Source organism: Alexandromys fortis, unplaced genomic scaffold (genome assembly GCF_014885135.2).
Source record: "Alexandromys fortis isolate MF-2015 unplaced genomic scaffold, M_Fortis_MF-2015_v1.1 scaffold_69, whole genome shotgun sequence".
NCBI lineage: Eukaryota > Metazoa > Chordata > Mammalia > Rodentia > Cricetidae > Alexandromys > Alexandromys fortis.
In genome coordinates this window covers 2780404-2804055 of record NW_026067951.1, presented here as the reverse complement: position 1 = coordinate 2804055, position 23652 = coordinate 2780404, and the positions used below count along the sequence as shown (strand labels likewise).

The 23652-nt window shown below is 42.3% G+C and overlaps 1 protein-coding gene across 3 annotated transcripts in view; it reads left to right on the top strand.

Annotated features, from left to right (window-relative positions):
- Camk1d (calcium/calmodulin dependent protein kinase ID) overlaps positions 1-23652 on the top strand; it is a 400857-nt gene that overhangs the window by 311530 nt on the left and 65675 nt on the right. For all 3 annotated transcript variants that reach the window (XM_050150592.1, XM_050150593.1, XM_050150594.1), the window contains exon 4: positions 20674-20812. In XM_050150592.1, coding sequence (XP_050006549.1) covers positions 20674-20812 — 139 coding nt within the window. The remainder of the gene's footprint in view (positions 1-20673; positions 20813-23652) is intronic.

The following is a 23652-nucleotide window of genomic DNA, read 5'->3' as shown; positions in this document are numbered from 1 at the left end:
CTATAAAACTTCTGAATGAATTTTAATATTCAATGTTCTAAGTAGTACGTAAGTAATTGTTACACTGTATTTACTTTTCCAAGAGTAACAAGGGAACAAGCCTGTGTTCCTTCAGTAGCGATTCTATAGTGTTCTCTGAATAGTTTTGATGCAAGTTTGGTTATACCCAAGGATGAGAACCCTTCACAGATGGCTGATGTCTTAGGGTTCTTTTGCTATGAAGAGACACCATGGCCACGTCAACACTTATAATGAAAAACATTTAATTGAAGTAGCAACTTAAAGTTTCAGAGGTTCAGTCCATTATCATCATGATGGGGAGCATGGTGGTGTGCAGGCAAATATGGTGCTGGAGCTGAGAATACTACACACCTTGTAGGCAACAGGAAGTCAACTGAGACACTGGGAGGTGTTCTGAGCATAGGAAACCTCAAAGACCATCCCATAGTGACACACTTCCTCCAACAAGGCCAAACCCACTCCAGCAAAGCCACACCTCCTATTAGTGCTACTGCCTTTGAGCTTGGGGGGGCAATTATATTCAAACCATCACAGCTGACTTCAAATATTTGCTTTGTGGAGGTCTTGTGTTATTGGTGGAGGACACGATCAAAAGCCAGGAGATGGATCCACAAGGACAGATAGGCTACAAGGCTGAAACCAGGTTGGTTTGAAACATGAGACGCGGGAGACTCAACAAGGAACAAAGAGGCAAGCCATGATTCCCAAACAAATGCTAGGAATCTAGAAGTGGGAAGGTAGAGCCTCTTCCAAGATACTGATTTATTTTTACGTAAGATTGCATACTCCATAGTACTGGGCACTGACTTGAGTCTAGTGTAACAAAATCAGCAATTTGCATCTCTGGACTCAAGATACCAGCATTCATTTAATGGGCTGCTGGGAGTTAGTGATTGTGCGATAGCAAGGATTTCTAATAAAATTTGATTTTTTTTTTTCACAGCGAGACAATTTCAGGCAATCAGTAGCTCCTGGATTTGTGAGAGGTAGCAGATTTTCCAGATTTCCCTTTGGATGTGACAGAGTGGACAGGCAGCCTGTGGTTACAAATGCTCTTGTATCAATGACTTTAAGTACTAAGCTCGTTGAAATCTCATTATCCCCCAGCCTGCGGGCTGTCTGGTAGAGGGTGCAATTGTATTAAGTGTAGGAAATGAATGCACTCTAAATTCATGTGTGGGTGCAGACTGCTGGCATCTCTCGGCCGTTTGGATTCTCAGAGCTCTCACCCAGCTTTGTGTTCCTTTCTTCGGCTTAGTAGAAAATGTGTTCCCAGAACTGAGACAGCGGGTTGTATGTATGTCTCAATGCAAAAAGCCATTCAAATATGTGTGCGTGTGTGTGCGTGTGTTCATATGTGTGCAGATGCCTGTGGAAGCCAGGGATTAAGCTTGAGTTTTGTTCCTTAGGAGCTGTCCACACTAAGTTTTGAGACAGTCTCTCACAGGGACCTGGGGCTCACTGATATGGTGGCAGGGCCAGCTGACCAGCAAGCCCCAGGGATCCTCATATCTCCACCTCTCCCAGTTCTGGGAATTTCATATATACAGGACCACACCTGGCTTTTTGCACGGATGCTAGGGATTAAAGCCAGGTGCTTGTGCTTGTCACCACACCATAGGTAAACAACTCTTGCTGTTCTTATAATAGATCTTGGCAGTCACTTCAAATGCTGAGACGGGAATCTGACTTCTAGATTCAGGGGTAGGGAGGGCCTTCCTGTTGGCCCCATCTTATTCTATTCCTACCTTTGAGCAACACATTTGGGTTTGGCTATAATCCATGAAATACCAAATATATATTTTTTCTTTAGAGTTTGCGGCATTTCTACTCAAGGACCTTTCTGGTTTTCTTATTTCTGATTATGAAGGATGTTTACCATTTACAAGTTGAGGCAGTGTGTATAATGAGCTTCTGCCTTGGGTCTGTTTCCACAGAAACAGCCTCTGAACCAGAGCTTTGGGTCCAGGTGAGTTTTCAGAATCTCCAGACTCAGCAAGCAGACAACAAGCAGGGAAGGAAGCAGGGAGCAAGCGGGGAAGGGGGTGGGGGTCGCAGGAGATTATAAGTTGTCCCAGTAGAATCTCCACCTTCTCCGGAACCTCTAGTGATGAGGTGATCCTTGACAGGTTTCATTTGCCTGGAGGAAGGAAGGAGGAGTAGTGTGTACATTCTCTGGGTGTGGGTTGTCTCTGGGGAGAGAAGTGCAACCTTGGGCAAAAGAGTTTTTATGCTATAAGAAATAAATTCAAAAGGATACAGGCAAGAGGAGTCATTCACCAGCACTCCCAATACCTAGAGTGTCACTTTGGGATGAGCTATGCAACATGGACCAGCATCCCTGCCCTGCCCATTTCCTACCATCCTCAACTCTCAGCCCAACTTGCTTCCACCACCCACTCCTCTCCTCTCCCAACCTCCTGCTTTCTTTCTCTTTTTTTTTTCTTTGCATGAGTGTGTATGTGCATGTGTGTGTGTTCCCGTGTGCATATGCATGAATGTATGGAGTCCTGAGGACAACCTTGGGTCTTCACATCCCTTCCTCCACCTATTGTTTGAGGCAGAGTTTCTCATTGGTCTGGAACCTTGCCAAGTAGGCTAGCTGTCCAGTAAGCTCCAGGGAGGCGGCTTCCTATTGCCAGTCTGATTTCACCATTGCTAGGTTCACAAAGCCTGGCTTTGTATGCAGGTCCCGGGGTATGAACTTGGGTCCTTATACTTGTGAGGCAAATGCAACACTGACTGAGCCATCTCCTCAGCACAACATGAACAAGGAATAAAATTTATATACCATAAAACTCATTCAATTTGAATGTGGCATTTGGTGATCTTTAGTAAATTTACCATTATCCAACAATCATACCAATCCAGTTTTAGAACAGTTCCATACATACATAAATGGCATACACTTCAAAGGAAATACAATATGAAGCAAAACATTTTAATGAGATTTCAGTGCAGCTAAGTCTTAACTGAAAGGATTTGTTGATAGACATGACATGTGTGAGCAAGGTCATGTTGACAGTTCTTTGAGGTCTCAGAAGCCCCTGGGAGATGCATCTAACTGAAAGCCCAGAGCAAAGTAGCTCTAACTCCTCCCTTTGTTAGGTAAGCTCTTCCCAAATGTCGTCTGAGTACTGTGCCTGACAAAGGACTTTATTTCCAAGTAAAATAAATCCTTTTAGAGATAGGTTAGCTGTGCTGAGTGAGTATAGGTGGCAGGCTGCAAGAAAAAGAGACTCCACAAGACACAACACATTTGCATGTCGACGGGCCGAAAGAGGAGATCTGGGCAAGATGGGAAAAGAAACAGACCCAGAAAATCAACGTGTCCTAAATACCAAGATCTGAACTTGACTATTTTTTTTATTATTTTTATTGAGCTATATGTTTTTCTCTGCTCCTTCCTCCTCCCCTTCTCCTTCTGTCCTTTCTTATGATCCCCATGATTCAAATTTACTCAGGAGATCTTGTCTTTTTCTACTTCCCATGTAGATTAGATCCGTGTGTGTCTCTTTTAAGGTTCTCTTTGTTGTCTAGGTTCTCTGGGGTTGTGAATTGTAGGCTGGCTTTTCTTTGCTTTATGCCTAAAGCCACTTATGAGTAAGTACATTTTGTATTTGTCTTTCTGGGTCTGGGTTACCTCACTCAACATGATTTTTCCTAGATCCATCCATTTTCCCACCAATTTCAAGATATCATTTTTTTTTTCACTGTGTAGTTCTCCATTGTGTAAATGTGCCACATTTTCTTTATCTATTTGTTGGTCAAGGGTCATTTAGGTTATTTTCAGGTTCTGGTTATGACAAATAATACTGCTAAAAACATAATTGAGCACATGTGCTTGTGGTATGATTGAGTATCCTTTGGGTATATACCCAAAAGTGGTATTGCTGGGTCTTGAGGTAGGTTGTTTCCTAATTTTCTGAGAAATCACCATACTGAAATCCAAAACAGTTGTACCAGCTTGCACTCCCACCAGCAATGGAAGCGTGTTCTCTTTATCCTCTCTAGCAGAAGTTCTTTTTGATCTTGGCCATTCTTACAGGTGTAAGATGAAATCTCAGAGTTGTTTTGATTTGCATTTCTCTAATGGTTAAGGATGTTAAACATTTCCTTAAGTGTCTCTCAGTCATTTTTAGATTCCTCTGTTGAGAGATTTTTGTTTAGGTCATAACACATTTTTTTTAATTGGATTTTTTTTTTTATGACCAATTCCTTGAGTTCTTTGTATATTTGGGAGATCAGCCCTTTGTCTGATGTGGGGTTGGTGAAGATCTTTTTCCATTCTGTAGGAGAAGATCTTTTCACATGTCTTGTTGACTATGTCCTTTACTTTACAGAAGCTTCTGAGTTTCAGGAGGTCCCATTTATTAATTGATTCTCTCAGTGTCTGTGCTACCAGGGTTATATTTAGGAAGTGGTCTCCTGTGCCAATGCATTTAAGTGTACTTCTCACTTTGTATTCTATGAGGTTCAGTGTGGTTGGCTTTATGTTGAGGTCTTTGATCCATTTGGACTTGAGTTTTGTGGATGGTGATAGATATGAATCTATTTTTATTCTTCTTCATGTTGATATCTAGTTATGCCAGCACCATTTGTTGAATATGCTTTCTTTGTTCCATTTTATATTTTTTTGCTTATTTATTAAAAATCAGGTTTTTGTAGGGGTATGGATTGATATCCAGGTCTTCAGTTTGATTCCATTGGTCCTCCTGTCTGTTTTTATGCCAATACCAGGCTGTTTTCAGCTCTGTAGTAGAGTTTGAAGTTAGGGATTGTGATGCCCCCCGAAGTTCCTTTATTGTACAGGATTATTTTGGTTATCTGGGGTTTTTTTTTTCTTTCCCATATGAAGTTGAGTATTGTTCTTTCGAGGCCTGTGAAAAATTTTGCTGGGCATGGTATTGAATCTGTAGATTGCTTCTGGTAAGATTGCCGTTTTTACTATGTTAATTCTACCTACCGAAGCGCATGGGAGATCTTTCCACTTTCTGGTGTCTTCTTCAGTCTCTTTCTTCAAAGAATTAAAGTTCTTGTCATACAGGTCTTCCACTTGTTTGGTTACAGTTACTCCAAGATATTTTATGTTATTTGTGGCTATTGTGAAGGGGAATGTTTCTCTGATTTTTTTCTCAGCCCATTTATCATTTGTATAAAGGAGGGCTACTGATATTTTTGAGTTAATTTTATACCCTTCTACATTGCCAAAGATGTTTATGAATTATGGAAGTTCCTTGGTAGAATTTTTGGGGCCACTTATATAAACTATCATATTATCAGCAAATAGTGAGAGTTTGACTTTTTCTTTGCTGATTTGTATCCCCTTTATCTCCTTTTGTTGTCTAATTGCTCTAGCCAGAACCTTAAGTCCTATATTGCATAGATATGGAGAGAGTGGACAACCTTGTCTTGTTCCTGATTTTAGTGAAATTGCTTTGAGTTTCTCTCCATTTAGTTTGATGTTGGCTGTTAGCTTGCTGTATATTGTCTTTATTATGTTTAGATATGTTCCTTGTATCCCTACTCTCTCAAAGACTTTTATCATGAAGGGATGTTGTATTTTGCCAAAGGATTTTTAATAATCTAATGAGATGATCATGTGAGTTTTCTTTTGCCAGTTTGTTTATATGGTGATTTGCATTGACAGATTTTCATATGTTGGACCATCCCTGCATCTCTGGGATGAAGCTGACTTGGTCATGGTGGATGATTTTTCTGATGTATTCTTAGATTCAGTTAGCCAGTATTTTATTGAGTATTTTGCATCAATGTTTATGAACGAGATTAGCCTATAATTCTCTTTCTTAATAATGTCTTTGTGCAGTTTGGGAATCAGAATAATTGTAGCCTCATAAAAAGAGTTTGGCAATGTTCCTTCTGTTTCTATTGTATGGAACAGTTTAAGGAGTATTGGTGTTAGTTCTTCTTTGAAAATTTTGTAGAATTCTGTGCTAAAATCACCTGGTACTGATTTTTTTTTTTTTGGTTGGAAGACTTTGGATGACTGTTTCCATTTCTTTAACAGTTAAAAGTTTCTTTAATTTGTTTTTCTGGTCTTGATTTAATTTTGGTAAGTGGTATTTATCCAGACAATTGTTCATTTCCTTTATGAATTCCAATTTTGTGGAGTACAGGTTTTCAAAGTATGACCTGATGATTCTCTGGATTTCCTTTGTGTCTGTTGTTATATCTCCCTTTTTATTTCTGATTTTGTTAATTTGAATATTCTCTCCCTGCCTTTTGGTTAGTTTGGACAAAGGTTTGTCTGTTTTGATGATTTTCTCAAAGAACCAACTCTTTGTCTCATTGATTCTTTGTTTTGTTTTCTTTGTTTCTATTTTATTAATTTCAGCTCTCAATTTGATTATTCCTGCTGTCTAGTCCTCCTGGGTGAGTTTGCTTCTTTCTGTTCTAGGGTTTTCAGGTGTTCTGTTAACTCACTAGTGTGGGATTTTTCCAGCTTCTTTATGTAAGCATCTAGTGCTATGAACTTTCCTATTAACATTGCTTTCATCGTGTCCCATAAATTTGGGTATGTTGTATGGTCATTTTCGTTGAATTTTAGGAAGTCTTTAATTTCTTCCTTTATTTCTTCCTTGACTCACTGATGATTTAGGTGAGCATTGTTTAATTTCCATGTGTTTTTGGGCTTTCTGGAATTAGTGTTGCTGTTGAATTCTAATTTTAAACCATGGTGATCAGATAAGATAAATAGGTTTTTTTTTTCCCAATTTTTTTTGTACCTGTTGATGTTTGCTTTGTTATCTAGTATGTGATCTGTTTTCGAGAAGGTTCCATGAGGTGCTGAAAAAAAAGTATATTCTTTTATATTTGGATGGAATGTTCTATAGATGTCTGTCCAGGCCATTTGATTCATAACATCTATTATTTCCCTTATTTCTCTGTTAAGTTTCTGTCAGACAGATCTGTGTACTGGTGAGAGTGGAGTGTTGAAGTCTCCCACTATTAGTGTGTGGCATTTAATATGTGATTTAAGCTTTAGTAGTGTTTCTTTTACAGGTGAGGGTGCCCTTGTATTTGGGACATAGATGTTTAGTATTGAGATTTCCTCTTGATGGATTTTTTTTCCTGTGACTAATAAGAAATGACCTTCTTTGTTTCTTTTGGTTGATTTTAGTTTGGTCTATTTTGTTAGATATTAGGATAGCTACACCAGCTTGTTTCTTAGATTCATTTGATCAAACAAAAAAATTCTCAACCCTCTACTCTGAGGCGATGTCTGTCTTTGAGTTTGAGGTGTGCTTCTTGTATGCAGCAGAAGGATGGATTCTGTTTTCTTATCCAATCTGTTAACCTATGTCTTTTTATAGGTGAGTTGAGTCCCTTTATATTAAGGGATATTAAAGATCAGTGATTGCTAGTTTCTGTTATTTTAGTTTTCATTGTTGGTGATGCTGTTGTGTGTTTTTTCCCTTCTTTGGGATTTGCTGCTGTGAGATCATCTATTTATTGTCTGTGTTTTTGTGAATGTAGCTAACTTCCTTAGGTTGGAGTTTTCCTTCTAGTACTTTGTGTAGGACTGGATTTGTGGCTAGGTATTGGTTAAATCTGGTTCTGCCAGAATCACTGGAATATCTTGTGATTAAAAGTTTTGCTGAGTCTAGTAGTCTGGACTGGCATCCATGGTCTCTTAATATCTGCATAGCGCCTGACCAGGACCTTCTGGCTTTCATTGTTTCCATTGAGAAGTCAGGTGTAGTTCTGATAGATCTGCCCTTATATGTTACTTGGCCCTTTTCCTTTGCAGCTCTTAATATTCTTTCTTTACTCTGTATGGTTAGTGCTTGATTATTATGTGGCAAAGGGATTTTTTCTTTTTTGGTCCAGTCTATTTGGTGTTCTGTAAGCTCCTTGTATCTTCATATGCATATCTTTCTTGAGGTTTGGAAAGTTTTCTTCTGTGGTTTTGTTGAATATATTTTATGTGCTTTTTAATTTAACTTCTTCTATCCCTATTATTCTTAGATCTTTACATGGTGTCCCATATTTCCTGGATATTTTGTCTTGAGCTTTTGTTAGATTTAATATTTTCTTTGACTGATGTATCTATTGTCTCGATTGTATCTTCAATGTTTGAGATTCTCTCTTCCGTCTCTTGTATTCTGCTGTTTATGCTTGTATTTGTGGTTCCTGATCACTTTCCCATAGTTTCCATTTCCAGAATTCCTTCGGTTTGTGTTTTCTTTATTGTCTCTATTTTGGTTTTTCAAGTCTTAAATCATTTCTTTCACCTGTTTGATTGCTTTTTCTTAGTTTTCTTTAAGGGATTTGTGGATTTCTTCCGATTTTTTTTGTTTGTCTTTTCCTCTATTTCTTTGAGAGAATTTTCATTTCCTCCTTAAGGGCCTCAGTCTCCTAAAGTTATTTTTTAGGTCTTTTTTTTTTTTTTGCTTCATCTGTGTTGGGGTATTTAAGTCTTGCTGATTTAGAGCTACTAGGTTTTATTGGTGTTGTGTTGTTCTTTGTGGTGTTGAGTGTGCTCTTACCTTGTCTACTCATCTTTTCCTGTGATTGGTGTAGTTGGTGTGTGTCTCTGGGGATCACTCTTCTACATGCCAGTGAACCCAAGGCTCAGATGGTTGCTTTTTGTAGTGGAGTTGGGGCCATGGTTCCAGTTACTCTGGAGATCATTTGGCATTCGTGGAGGTCACTCAACTCTACTGGAGGTCGCTGTGAAACCCTAGAGGTCGTTTGAGCCTGCTCTCACAGTGGTCGCTTGCTTGGGCCAGTTCCTGAGGAGGTCATTGGCTTGGGCCTGCTTCCTGTGGATGTCCCTGGCTTGGGCTTGCTCCTACAGAGGTTGCTGGCTTGGACCCCATCCCATAGAGGTTGCTGACTTAGGCCTGTTCTCTTGGAAGCCACTCCTTCATACCTGCTCCTGTGGAGGTCAGAACTAGACTATTTCTAGGGCATTTATAGGATATTCCTTGAATGGCATATTTGTCATTCCATGAATGAGAAAGTAGATCTGGAAAAAGAGAGGAGGATACCATTTCATAAAGTTTTATGGTCTATTCATATGCCACAAAACTCATTCTTTTAGATGCACAATCTGGTGGTTTGGGGGACGTTCACACAGCTTTTCAGCCATAACCACTAATTCCGGAACATCTCTAGCCTCCCAGCTTAGGCTGTCTATCCTTTTACTCAGTCCTGGTTGCCTAAATCACACACTAACCTGCTTTCTCACCTGGAGCCTTACCTGCTCCAGCCAGTCATATAAACGGAATTTTACAGCGTTCAGATCCTTTGTGTCTAATCGACTATCTCAGCACTGTGTTCTCAGTATGCTTGTGATGTAGCCACACAATGTCAGTGCTCTAGTCCTTTCTGTGAGTGAACCGTCTATGTATCTACTATGTGTGCATGTCACCCTTTGTTTATCCATTCATCTATTGATAATCTTTGGGTTTAGTTCCACTTTTTTTTGGCTATGAGAACTAGCTCTGCTATTGAATGTGGACATAGGAGTTTTTATATGAATGTGTTCTCAGCTCTCCCAGGTCTATACTTAGGAATGAAATTGCTGGACCATCATCTGTGCTTTAGCGTTGTGAGGATCTGCAAGCTGCTTTGCAGAGTAACCTCATGGTCTTATTAGATGTTTGTCATGGTGATTAAGTACCTCAGTGAATCAACTAAGAGGTGGGATGATGTATTGATTGTCACAGTTGAGGAGACCATTATCGGTAGATCTTGGGAACAGTTGAGGTATTTGTCATTTGCATTAAGGCTAATGTGCAATCCAAGCACACTGTGCTCTTATTAGTAACTGGTGGATGTGTCGGGCTCTCATTCAAGGTCATGGCCTGTCTTTTTCCTTCTGCAGTGAATGCGAAGGGTAAACGTGTTGGTACTAGGAAGCAAAGGATGGGAAATTCATCCCATCCATCATGGGTTCTAGAACACACAGGAAGCGTGCCTTACAAGCTGCCTACTCCACACCCACAAGCAGTACTTCTATTCAGTAAGACTTCAAGTATTTAAGTTAAGGGAGAGAGACTCTGGGACAGAGACTGCTTGCCTGCGCATCCTGCACGTCATGGTCCTATTCCTAAAGGAGCACATCTGCTTGCAAACACATTTCTGTGCACCATGTATATCTGTGCAGTTAGAAGGAAAGGCTTTCAAGGAGTTAATCTTAGTAAACTGACATCCTATACCTGCTTTTATTCCATGATTTTGCCCTACCCTCTCTGTGCGGATGGATTGGATCATGACGTTGCCAAACAGTCATCTACACCATGTGTGTCTGTGTGTGTGTGTTGCCATCTCCCCTCACACTACTCTAGATCACACATCAGCCCATCAGCACATCATCTAAATGTATTTTGGCATAGTGTTTTAAAGTAATGACTGAACGTGTACCAAAGGTTTCTGTCATTCAGATGCTTTTAGCTGTGACCTCCTATTGTACAGTAAGATTCTAACTTGTGCCCAGGCTCCCTTTACAAAGCCACATAGAACAGTCATTTAGTGGAGGTAGAGTTGGGACTCTAGAATATCCTTTCAGGATGTGGATTACTTGTTCTACACAAAAGAGACAAAGTATAGAAAGGTACAATACTCAGACTAGCTCAAACTCAGGTGGCTGAGAGAATTGAAAGTTAATGAATGAGTGGATGAATAAATGAATGACGTGACATTTCAAGAATGACACAGCAGTGTGCTAAAGGAAATAGGTTACAGACTGTTTCTGTTATGAACCCTGGCACACATGCTATGTAAGCATGTCATGCTTGGCTAGAGCCAATTTATGCTGAACTATATTATACAATACAATATTTGTATAACATATATCGTGTGTGTGTGTGTGTGTGTGTGTGAGAGAGAGAGAGAGAGAGAGAGAGAGAGAGAGAGAGAGAGAGAGAGAGAGAGAGAGTTTGTTTGTACTGTCAGTATCAGGGATCTTCCTTTATTGACCTCTAGACTGAACCTGGAAATCACTGATTGACTGCTAGGGCACTGGATTTATTGGTCACAGGGTAGCAAATATTAAGGCTTATATACTTGTTTATGTGTGTGTGTGCGCGCGCGTGCGTGCCAAGAACCAAGCTGGGCACAGGGATGAAACAGTAGCAGGTGAGACAAACATGGTCCCATCCTTGTGGAGCTCCTCATATGGGATAGGGTAGGGCCAGGACAGAAAGACAAACTTTACACAGATGAACTTGCTGATAATTGATTACAACCAACAAGTGCTGTGCAAGAATACAAAGTGCTAAGAAAGAAGGAAGCAGAGGACCTAACGTTGTCTGGGCACCAGGAAAGACCCCACCCCTCTAAAGCTGTGACATCCAAGTTGGAATCTTAAATGATAAATGAAGGCAGGAAGCTAAAAATATGCAGACAGTTGGTCATTGAGAGAGGTGAGCAGGGAAAGGACCTGCCACCAAGCCAGAGTTCAGGCCCTGGAACCCAATGGTGGAAGGAGAGGACCAGTTCCCACAATTTATCCTCTGACTTCCACGTATGTACAATGAAATGAATGTGCACACGCACCACAGTAAATAAATAAATGATTCTTTTAACATGCAGAGGTTCAACAGATACAAAGAATCTTTGCCCAGCAGTTGACTGAATAATAGACAAGCAACCCTTGAGTCATCTTTGCTCTGTCCAAAGCCACGTTACATCTTCCTTTGCTTCTGAAAATGCTCTGTCCTCCCTCACGTGCACTGGAAGATGTTCCACAGAGATCCATGCTAGCTGAGGCACACCAGAACAGATATAAACACATACAGACCAATTAAAACAACGCGTAATGGGGTTGAGACGTGTCCTTTAGATTTAAAATAAAACCGGGGTTATCAGTTTTCTTCAGATTCTGAGTCCCTGTGCATATGTGAATTGCATAATTGTTCTCCATGAGTCTGGAGCACACTTACCCAAGATAGGCCATGATGTGCTCCCAGCCAGCTGGCAGTCCCCCACAAGGGAGCTGTCGCTTTACAGACTCTGTAACCAGGTCCTGTCCCGAGACCTGTTCCAGAGCCTATTCTTGTTCAGTTTTCAGCTACTGAAGGAAGGCAAGTTTTTTTTTATCATTCTACAGAAAGCATGATTAAAGAATAATTGTCACTTAGGAGATGATAAGGCATGCCTCTGGGTTTGTCTGTGAGGATATTTCTAGGCATTAACTTGGGGGGAAAGACCCTCTCTGAACATAGGTTGACCCATTAGGCTGGGGGTGGGAGTTACATGAAGTAAAAAAGAGTTGTTGAGATTCAAACATTCCTAGTTCTGCTTCCTGGTCTGCCAAGGTGTGAGCAAGCCACCACACACCCACACCTGTCACCATGGAGCCATCTGCCACCATACCGTCCTCTCTTGATGGACTATCTCCTTTCAAACTGAAAGCCAAAATAAGAGCTTCCTCCTTTAAATAACTCTGTTCCAGGCATTTGGTCACGCTGATGAGGAAAGTAGTTAATATTCTGCCAAAGAGAAATCTTTCTAATTGGGACTAATTTCAGAAAGGCCGATATGTAATTGTCAAAGAGCTCATGACAGAATTCTCCCAGTCTCGTATTTAAAACATCCAAGACCATCTGTTGTCACAAGGTTCGTGCTAAATGAGTCCATCCAGGTCACTTGTCATCTGGGGCTAATAAGAACTTCATTAACCTACAGCATCTCAGGCAACATGCCATACTGGGGTGACAGCCTTCTCAGCCTCACCTGTGAACCCTTAACCATGTGGAAAGGAACCTGCCATTGGAGAACCAAAGAACTCAGTTGTGAGGCCACTTAGAAGGGTAGAAACTTACACCGATTTCCATCCTAATGCCTGGATGTGTTAAAAAACCCAGCCCATCTGTGGGAATAGGAAAAGTGGGGCCTCCCTATCATTAAAAAATAAATAAACAAAACAAAAGCTATCCCCGTGTCCTGCCTGGGTGGCAGCTCTTCGTTCTTTTAAACCCCCTCCACAAGGGTGCCTTGTCAGAAGTTTGCCAAGGCATCTTTTCCCATTGTCTAACTTATTTTTAAAACATGTAGAATCACTCCTTTTATAGAAGAGAAAATGAGTCTCGGATAATTCAGTCCTGTGTGGCCTTCTTTGCATGCTCGGGATTCGTCCAGTGCCAAGGTGTAGAAAGCACTATGCATGCCAATGGCTCTGGAGATGCCGCTCTGAGCTCCGCCTCTGTGCTGCTCTCTGCCCCGTCCCCGTATTTGCCTTTCCATAGCAGTGGCCAGGTGGCCTGGTTAATTTTCATGACATCACTGTTCTTCTGTTTCCTACCTTTCTGTGGAGTCCTTAGCTCGCTCTTCCTTGTCCAGCCCAGAACTGGCACCGGATCCCAGTCTAGCTATTCTCTAGCCTAGCTCTGCTCTCCGCAGATCACACCGCCACTTGACACTAAAGGCTGTTGGCATGCTGATGTCTCACTAGTTGTCAACTCTAGCCTTGGCTTGACCCTCTGGAGTTCGGACTGTAACAAGAGCTAGGCTCTGCATTGCTCTATCTAGCAGGCTTCTTCATTCTACATTTCCTGAACAGGGCTCTAAATCTGTGTCATCCAACATGTGCCTCTTAACGCTAACTGAAGTTAAGTAAAATCAGAAAACCGCTTCTTCAGTTAGCTAGACCTGTGTTGTTAGTGGCTACCATATTGGACAATAGAGAAAACAAGTGTTTCCATAATTAGAGAATTCTATTTTCTGGCACCCTAGATAATTTTGCCATTCCAAAGCTATACTTTCCTCAGGGTCCTTGTATTATCTAGGGTGTTCTATTCAAAAATAAATAAATAAATAAATAAATAGTTGGTTGTCATAGATTCACGAGACTAAGGAGACTGAAGTGTCCCACAGTCTGCCATCTGCAAATGAGAGAGCCAGGAAAATCAGTGACATAGCTCAGTCTACAGGCAAAGGCATGCAAGCCGGGGGAGCCAGGGTGCACAGACGCTGGTCTGCAGATGAGGAAGGCCACCATTTCAGCTCTAGTCACCAGGCAAAAGGGAAAAGGAGTAAATTCTCCTTCCATCTCTGTCTTCTTCTGTTCAAACTCTCAACAGATCATGTGATACCTACCATGTTAGGGAGGGCTGCCTACTCTACTACTTCACTGGGTCCACCATTTTCAACAGCAATCTCTTCCAGAAATTCCCTCAAAACATACTTAGAAATTACACTCAACCAGAAACCTGGGTCCTCAATAACTCAGTCAAGATAACAAAGAAACTCAACCATTGCAACTCCCAATTCAAAGAGTGGTGTCCCCATCCACCAAACTCAGAGACACTGTAGGGTCTGTTCCTTCTCCAGCATATTGACACTAGCTCCATCTGCGAAACTCATTTTCTCCAAAACATGGCCCACCCCTTTCCAGTAATCTTAAACCCCCATGTCCCTCCACCCTGACCTGCCTGTTTCCACGCTAGCCTGTGCAACCCGTCTCCAGCGGCGACAGAAGGGAGTGGGGAGGGAGGTGTGTGAGATCAAAATGCACTGTATGAAATCCTCAAAGAACTAATAAAATGTTGCCTCTTTTAAGAATTCTGTTTATATCTGTACCATATTTTTAGTTGGGTTGTTTCTTGATGTCCAGTTGTCTGAGTTCATATGTTAGATATTAGCCCTCTATTAAATGTGTAGCTGGTAAGCATCTTTTCCCATTCTGTAGCCCACTGTTTGGTCTAAATGATGGTGTCCTTTGCCTTACAGAAGCTTTTCATTTTTATAAGGTCCCATTTATTACTATTCTTTCCTGCGTGCACCGTATCTCTTGTTCTTCTCTTCTCTTGGGCACTGGAGATCAAATCTAAGGCCTTACATAGGCTAAGCACCCTTTCCCCTGCTGATCCCCATTGTCCTCTTTTTATATAAGGTCACTAGTCACTAGGATGACGTATTTTTACCTTAATTAGCTTTGTCAAAGGCCCTGTCTCCAACAGAGCCACTGGGATGTACTGGAGAGTTAAGATTTAAACATATAGATTTTAGGGTGAGAAACACAGTTCGGCCCCATTGTACCAGATAGAAAAAGACAAATTATCCAGAATCAAAATATAATGGCACATAAGGTGTTAAATTTTTCTAGTCCATTAGATAGAAAAGCATTTGTTTGTGTTTTGGAAATTTCTGAACAGATTGAAGCCTGGCAGATACTGTGAAATGAAATTCTAAGAATAAATTGTTTTTGAAAATTATTGAAGTAGGATTTGATGAAGGAGGAAAGTCCTGACGGCAGAGGTGGGGTGAGGTAAAGTCTTGCTCTCACTGTAATGGTTGAGGGTGTTCCCCAGGAGCCAAGTGTGTGAGGACCAGAGTGGGAATGCTAGGCTCTAGGCTGGGAAAATGAGGGGCTGTCCTGACTATCAGAGGGAAATCCCAGGCACTGCCAAGTTGAGCCTTGATTGATGGAAAGTTGGAGAAGGGAAATTTGTCATCTGCCCTCTGGATCTCAGAGTTTCTCCATTCAAAGGGTCCTTGAAGACCACATTGCTCTTGTACTGTTCTAATAGTCTTCCTTCTGTGCTGTTCCTGCCCTGTTATAGGATAGCTTTATGCAACTTCTTATGACAGATTTTTGTACCTGCCCAGTACAAGAGCACAGAACTCTTTAGTCTTCTCTCTGTTCATCTATCTCATCTAAGTAGTATTCTATGATAGATTGGTTAGTGGGACACATCCCCCAGCCATCACTATGGGCACTTCATTCAGTGATTGTGGGAGTGGGATTGTGGGTGTTGTTAGACGGTCTATTAGTTACTTTTCTCATTACTGATAGCAAACACCTGACAACCAACAACTTAGGAGACGAGTGCTTTGGCTTATAGTTTAAGGGGATACAGCCCATCACAACAGAGGAGGCATGGCCATGGGAGCATGAAGTGGTTGTACACAATGGACCCACAGTTGGAGGAAAGACTGAACAGGAAGTAGAATACCAAAGCCCTCATCTCTCACCCCCAGTGAACTGTTTCCTTCAAGGAGGCTCTAAAGCAGTACCACCAGCTAGGGACTAAGTATGTATATGTATTAACTTGTGGCTAGCATTTCACATTCACACTGTAACCATTTTACATACAATTTTACATAGTAATAAGCATCAGATTTTAAGATAACAAAACATTGTCTTTTAAAATCAGGTAGTAAAGGCTAAGGAGACAGTCAACAGGCAATGTACTTGTTATGCAGGCATTAGGATCCATATTGGACCCCAGCACTCAGAACTGGTTGAGTAAGATGGATCCCAGAGTCTCACTGGCCAGCTATTCTAAGCAAATCCGTGAGCACTAGGTTCAGTAAGAGACCCTATCACAAAATATAAAGTGGAAAACGATTGAGGGAGATACCCAACATTGACCTCTGGCCTCTACATATACACACGTGGTGCTCCACATCCCCCATACACACAGAGAGAGGGAGGGATTGAGAGAGAGAGAGAGAGAGAGAGAGAGAGAGAGAGAGAGAGAATAAGATGGATAAGTTCAAGTTCATAAAACAATAGCATTTACACTATAATTCTTGGTGCCTTGAAGAAGTTACACTGCACAGTAGTCTAGAGCAGGGCAATCCAAGCTTAATGTGTTCTCAGTACAGCATCTCTGAAATGTTTCTTGACAATTGTTTTTTCCACTTATAGGTATTTACATGGTTTAAGAGTTTCCCAAATAAACAGAATTTTACTGAGATTGTGACATCAAAGCAATTCACATTGGCATATTTAAAGTTGGCACATGTTATGACAGCTATGGGTTGTAATAGGCAAGGAGGGTGAGCTACTGAACAGACCAAAGTTCCGCATAAACTCATGCTGCTCTGGAAGTCATCAGAACTGGAATCCAGGAGAATCAAGAAATATGGACCATGTTTTCTCTCTTGTTTCCTTGGTGTTTGGTAGCCAGTTTATCTTCCTATGTCTACATCCCCTGAAGCTGAACCTCCCCCTCTGTGGTTGCTTTTATGTTGACCTCCTGAAGCTCATTGAATATTAATACTCATTATGACATGGAGATTATGACCATATGGAATCTATAAGAAGTGAATAGAGGGAGGCTGGGGATAAAACTCAGTAGAAAAGTCCTTGCTGTACAAGCATGAAGCCCTGGATTCAGTTCCCAACAGTCACACAGGAAATGCTTGCAGGTGAGACAGTATGTACCTGTAATGGTGATGCTAGAAATTGGAATAGGGGTTACTGGCCCATTTAGACAACTGATACTAACCTCTGACCTCTGAATACACATGTGCACATACATACCAGCATGTACATACACACACACAGAGACAGAGAGAGAGAAGTGATTAGGGCTCTATTCTCATGCATGGATGAGTCTATTTATGTAATGAAGGAATTAATGGCTAGTGGATTTTTTCAAATGGATTCAGTATAAAAGCTTCTTTGGCTGGGTCTGTTGTGTCCATGCAACACCCTGCACACCTCCAGAGTCTGCCAGCAAGAAGCCCATCACCAGCAATCTCTTAGCCTTGGATCAGAACCAAGGTCAAGATAAAGTTCATCTTTATAACTCAATCTATATTGTATTGATAACAACAGAAGAAAGAGACAGCTTCCGTTAACTCCTTGTATCACATAATCCATTGTTACGGTTCTCCTCCCTTCCCCAACCCTCCTGATACCTCACCCCCACCCTGATTTCATTATGATGCTTTGCCTGCTTTGATTGGAGAGTTTGATTTTTAACATGGAGTTTCAGATGTTTTGCAGCAGAGGCTTCCCATAGATGACAGTTGTCGAGAAGGCAGCCTCTCCACACAGCCCACACAAGTCAGCCAGCCATGTGACCTGTGTCTCACCATGAGGAAGCTCTTTCCTCTATTGATTCTGAAACAATATAATCTCGCATATCTGCTTCACATGTACTTTCAAGAATAAGCAGGTATCCTACTCAGTATAGGGAAGGGTATTTTTTCACAGTCCTGGAGGCGGTAGCATAGGTTAATTCTTCTGGGAGCTCCCTTCCTTGCTTGTGGTGTCTTCCATGACAGATGGGACAGAGATCTAATTCCATCATGGAGGAATCATCGTTTATGACTTTACCTCAACTTCGGGATGTCCCAAAGGTCTGCCCCCAAATACTCTCACTTTGAGACTTGCCTCCAAGAAGGAACTGGGAGCCATTCATGTCTTTACAGTGGGTTTTGAAAATGCGTGCCTTGTGAAAATTTTTTCTGAAAGTATAAAGTGATTTGCAAATTTAAGACTTCTTTTTAAATTAATATTGTTACTTTTTTCTGTCAAGTTTCTAAACATTTCCCCAGAGTCCTGGTTTCTAAGGAAACCAAATTCTTCCTAAGCAATATTCATAAGTATGCACTCTGAAGTTTAAGAAAAAGAACCGTAAGTGCAGATAGGGAGGCCTGTGACAGCACACACCATCCATCCGCTGATACTGATGCTTCAGCTTCCACTGCGCCGCTGCCCCATGACCATGCACAGATGTACATTTTATAGACCCCACCAAGATCTTAAATATCCCATTGGAGAAAAAGACCTTCCAAGAGCAGTAAGCTGGGCAGATGAGGTTCAAGGGAGGCAGAGGAACGGGCAGGGTTGGGCTGTGGAATGCTCAGTCAGGAGGTGAGACGGTGGGAGAGGTAAGGATTATTGCCCGACTTCCAGGATCTGGAGAAGAGACAAAGTGGGGACAGGCTGGCCAGCGATGGGCGGGCATCATTGGAAGGTAGAGCAATGCTAATGGATGAGGGATGTCTCTTACCCCTTTGTAATTGATAACTACTTAGCTATCTCCAAGAGCGTAGGTTCATGCTGATGAGTCGTGGGCACCCAGGAAAAGCTGAATGAGTGTTGAGGAAGTAATGAGGTGATTGCCTGCCGAGCGTCCATGCTCACCTTGCCCCCACGGCATCAGTCTTCCTATGGTAGTACTTCCTCTGGTTCAGCAGGGGGTCAGATACTGAAATCCACTGGGGTTGTAGAAAGAATTTGGCATCACTTGCCAGGTCAGGGTGTCTGGGGAGCTTGGCTCTCTGGAGGGTAGATTGTTAGACGACATGGTCGTCAGAAAATGCTGCCATCTGGGTTGCTTCCAGTTCTTGTTTGTTTGGTTGGTTGGTTGGTTTTGGTTTTTTTTCAAGGCAGGATTTCTTTGTAGCTTGGAGCCTGTCCTAGAACTAACTCTTGTAGACCAGGCTGGCCTCAAACTCACAGAGATCCACCTGCCTCTGCCTTCCGAGTGCTGGATTAAAGACGAGAGCCACCACCGCCCGGCTGCTTCCAGTTCTTTTCACTCTTTGGGTTGCTTTTTATTTCTCCTGAGCACCTCTCCCATCTAGATCGTCAGTTTGCTTTGCAAGGGAAACATTCTCCAAGCACATTGTTGCTTAGAACTGCTACAGGTAATGGAAGAAAACCAGAAAACACAAGACTTTATAGCTTCAGTTGTTTTTATTTTCATTATTAGCTTTTTACAGAGATGGTTTCAGTGGATCTATTATTCCATGTTAATTGCCATGACTTGCAGAAAGTGAATTGTGTCTTTGCGCCTGTGTGTACACTGCTAACATCTGTCTTTTATTGCATTAAAACTCTAAAGGAAGGAGTTGTTTTATGGTTTTAATATTTCTAATAAATGTATGTTTATATGGTTTTAAAATTCGGAGGTTTTCTAATAGCATGTCCCTTGAGTTTCTTTCTACAATGCCTTATTTATGTAGATAAAGCACTGTTCTTTTAGTGATACATACATTCTCAAATTTGAAAGTAGTTGGTTGGTTCTGCTCTGGGCTGCTGCTTTGTTTCTTTATCAGGGCTACAGTGGCATAGAATGGCAGGGTCAGAAACAACTTATCTACCTGCCCTTAACTGTGTCCACCATAAGTTTACATTTTGATGTATCTTAAAAACACAAAACCCACCAAATGAAATATAAAACTCAGAGTAAATTCGAATGAAATGTTGTCACCAGCACATACCAGAGCTGTGTGATGCAGTGTCCTTCTTTTCATTATTTTGAGTCAGAGTCTCACCATGTAGCCCAGGCTAGCCCCAAACTTGCCACCTTCCCACCTCTGTATCTCATGTCTTGGGCTTGCAGGTATTCGTCACCACACCCGGCATTGTGCCTTTCCCCGCCCTCTTTCTTTTCTGTAACTCTCCAGTGGCTTTGAGAGTCTGAGAACTTTCAAGGGTGTGCTCCTACTCGTTGTTGAAAAGAGTTGAGTAGATTCATCTGCCCATTCAAATAGGTAGAAGGTCGAGGTCCAAAGATCTAAAGGGCACTCATGTACTCAGTGTCTCTGGGGCTAACATTGATCAAGAGCCCAGACTTCTGCTGGGAGGCCATTTTGACTTTGTATTGTTTCACCAGAACAGAGAATAGAGGTGAAGGTCAGGAATGACTTCTTAGGAATGGCTACACCCCATGTCTTGGGGGGTTTGATTTGTTTTTCTACTTTCCTTTTATTCTATGTATTTTTGCTGCTGTGATGTAAGGACCTTTTCTAGGGATTGCTTCTGGGGAAAAGGTTAGGCAAACTCTAAACTCAGAAATGGGCTCATGTTTTAAATTTACTTTTAGAAATAAAGTTTGCTTTTTGTCCTACTGAGAATTCTCAGTGATGAACCATTTCGTCTGCACCATCCATCAGCCCTCTGTGTTCCTAATGTCTTATTTACTTGTTTCACAGCGTGTCCGGTGGAGAACTCTTTGATCGGATAGTGGAGAAGGGATTTTACACAGAAAAAGATGCCAGCACTCTCATCCGCCAGGTCCTGGATGCTGTGTACTATCTCCACAGAATGGGCATTGTTCACAGGGACCTCAAGGTGAGGCATTGCTCAGCAATACTCCACACCCCATAAAGCACCTGCTGGAGAGGACCAGCTACGGTGAAGGCATAAGGATGCTTTGAGAGGAGACAGGGGGAGTGAGCGGCGTGCACTTTTTAGGTGTCGGTGCACTGAGGCCCAGAAGTAGAAGATCAATGCAGCTGACCACAGTTTATAAGATTCTGTAGCCAATAGTCAGTCCTCAGGGCCATAGAGAGGTGGTTGGGTATTAATACAAGAACTTCCAAAAGAGCATTCGGTACATTCTCTCCTCTCTTCTTCTCTTCCCTCCTCCCATTATCTTTCCTCCTCTCTTCCCCTCCATGCACCGTCTCTCCATTTCTTTGTTTTCCCTCCTTCCCTTTCTTCCTGTTGTTTTTTTCCGGTTGCTTTTTTAGATAGAATTTCTCTATATAGACTACACTGGCTTCAGAACTCCAAATCTCTGACTTTAGCTTCCTAGGTGATGAGACTGTAAGTCCTTGTCTTTGCTTTATGAGGTGTGTGTATCTTTTATCTTTAGCCCTGAAGGGTTTAGGCATTGTAATGCCTCCTCCGTGTCCCATTCCCTTCCCCTCACCCAGAATTTGGTAGCTGTCACACGCAAGGGCTGAAGAGTCAGCGAAAACAGCGCTGATGAGCCCATGTTGCAATGTGACTTCATGCTACAGTGTTATAGGTCTAGCTATAGGTCTAGCTTCCACACCCTCCTGTGTGCGTGAGACAGATGTCCACCCCCTAGCACATACGTGCACCACTCAATATAGAAATGCAAGGACTGCCTTGCATTGCAAGCTTGCTGCCCTTAGCAGGAAGTCGTCTAGAGTCACCTGTAACATTTGCTAAACAGAAGTTGAGCATCTCTCCATCATCTGCTCATGGGTATCAAGGAGTAGAATGGTACAGCTTTCCCTTCAGGAAGACTACCCTTTGGGTTGGGGCGTGGCTTGGTGGCTGAGCACTTGCCTAGCATGTGGAAGCCCTAGACTCTGTGCCCAATACCACAACATTTTCTTTATTAGTTAATTTTTTTTGTTTTACATACCAATCCCAGTTTCCTTTCCCTTTTCTTCTCTGTTCCCTCCCCAACCCCGGTGCCTCCCATCTACCCCATCCCCATCCACTCCTCCTCCATCTCCATTCACGCTTCCCTTGGGCATCAGCAAAGCCCGGCACATCAATTCGAGACAGTACCACTTTTTAAAAAATTAAAAAAAAAAAAAAGATGTACTCTGGAGTTTTCTCTTTTACTTTCCACGTTTCATTTTCTCTCATCATTTTTCTGTTTCCATTTTTCCCCTTGCTATAGTCCATCTTGAGACCTTCTAGAGATCTCCTTTCAGAGATGCAAAACTGTTAACCCAAATCAGTGTCGGGGAGGTGTGGGGAGGTCAGTAAGATCTCTGTTCTGGCTCTGCCCACGGTGAGTCCACGGAAGACCCAGGAATTTGCCTTTCCAGTGAGTGATGATCCCGCCCTGAGGTGACAGTGATGCCAGTCTGGGGACGCCTCTGGGGGAACCACTAGAGAGAGATACTTAGGCCTGCCAACCAGTCCTGCAAGTCTTTGTTATCCTCTTGCCAACAAATGGACTGTGAGTGTAATGAGCCCATATTCGGAGCCCTGAGGCTCTGCAGAGTAAGAAAGAAGCTAGGCCAGCCAGCCCAGTGCCCCCTTCATGCCAGGCAGCACCCCGTCACTGCTGTTTTGCACCCCTGCCACAGGCCAAGTCAGTGCTTTGAACACAACAACTGTTGCTATCTAGCTGTTGCTAAGCAAGTTAGTGTTGCGACTTCAGACGTGTGGTGTGCAGGGCCATCGGTGCTTCCTAGGAAAACAAGTTAGAAACAATTAAGACATAGCCAGGAAGAACAGTGTTGATATTCCCTGAAAAAGCAAGACAGGAGACCATTTTTCCACTTCTACCTAAAACTGCCGACAAGGGCTTGCAGCTCTCAGCCTGGGGAACTTCGAGAACACCAGGCCTTCTGGAAGTACAACCCATGACTATCGAACAGGAAGGGGAAGACGATTTTGACAATTGGGCAGAACACAGTGGCTGTGTGAGGATTTTTTATATCATCACTTTTCCAGAAGCTCTAAAGAGTTTCATTTGTGTGGTGTTAAATTTTCATCAACTCCTAAGAAGCTACTCGATCTGAGCTACAGCAACAGAGAGCCTGACGGTGCTAATGAAAGACATATACAGGGTCTGAGATGCTACCCTAATCCATGAGCAAGCATGCCCACTTCTCCTTCCAAACAGGTGTCTTTATGTCCGGTGGGTCCTGGGAAACTGCTAGAGATAACCCAGTGTTGTGTTTTGTTCAAGTATAAGGAGTGAGAAAGGAAGTGGCTCCCGCTCCCACATCAAGCATGGCTGGGTCCTTAGCTTTACCCTGTTGATATTTAGAGATGGAGGACTGTGTGTGGGCAGCAGCCCTGGGCCCTGCAGGTGGTTTAGCAGTTTCCCTGAATTCTAGCCTCTCAATTTCCAGCACCCTTCCTGGAGCCATAGAAACCAAAAGTGTCTCTAGGCTTTGCTAAATTTTCTCCACTGAGGGACCAAACTGTTCCCTGTTGGGAAAACTAGATTCATTGTGTTGTTATATGCAGCAGTCACTTTCCTGGAAATGTATTGAATGAGATCATTTTTAAGGATTATTATATAAAGTATTACCCAGAAAGGAGCCTAATAGTCTAATTTGAGTATTAGCACACGGTTGCCTTAGAGAGAGGCCATAATGGGCAGCAAAATCATTTTTCAGGTGAGGCCAGGCCCTCCAAAGGGTCCCCTCCTGGCATGAAGAACCGTGATGTGCTACAGTGAGATTCTC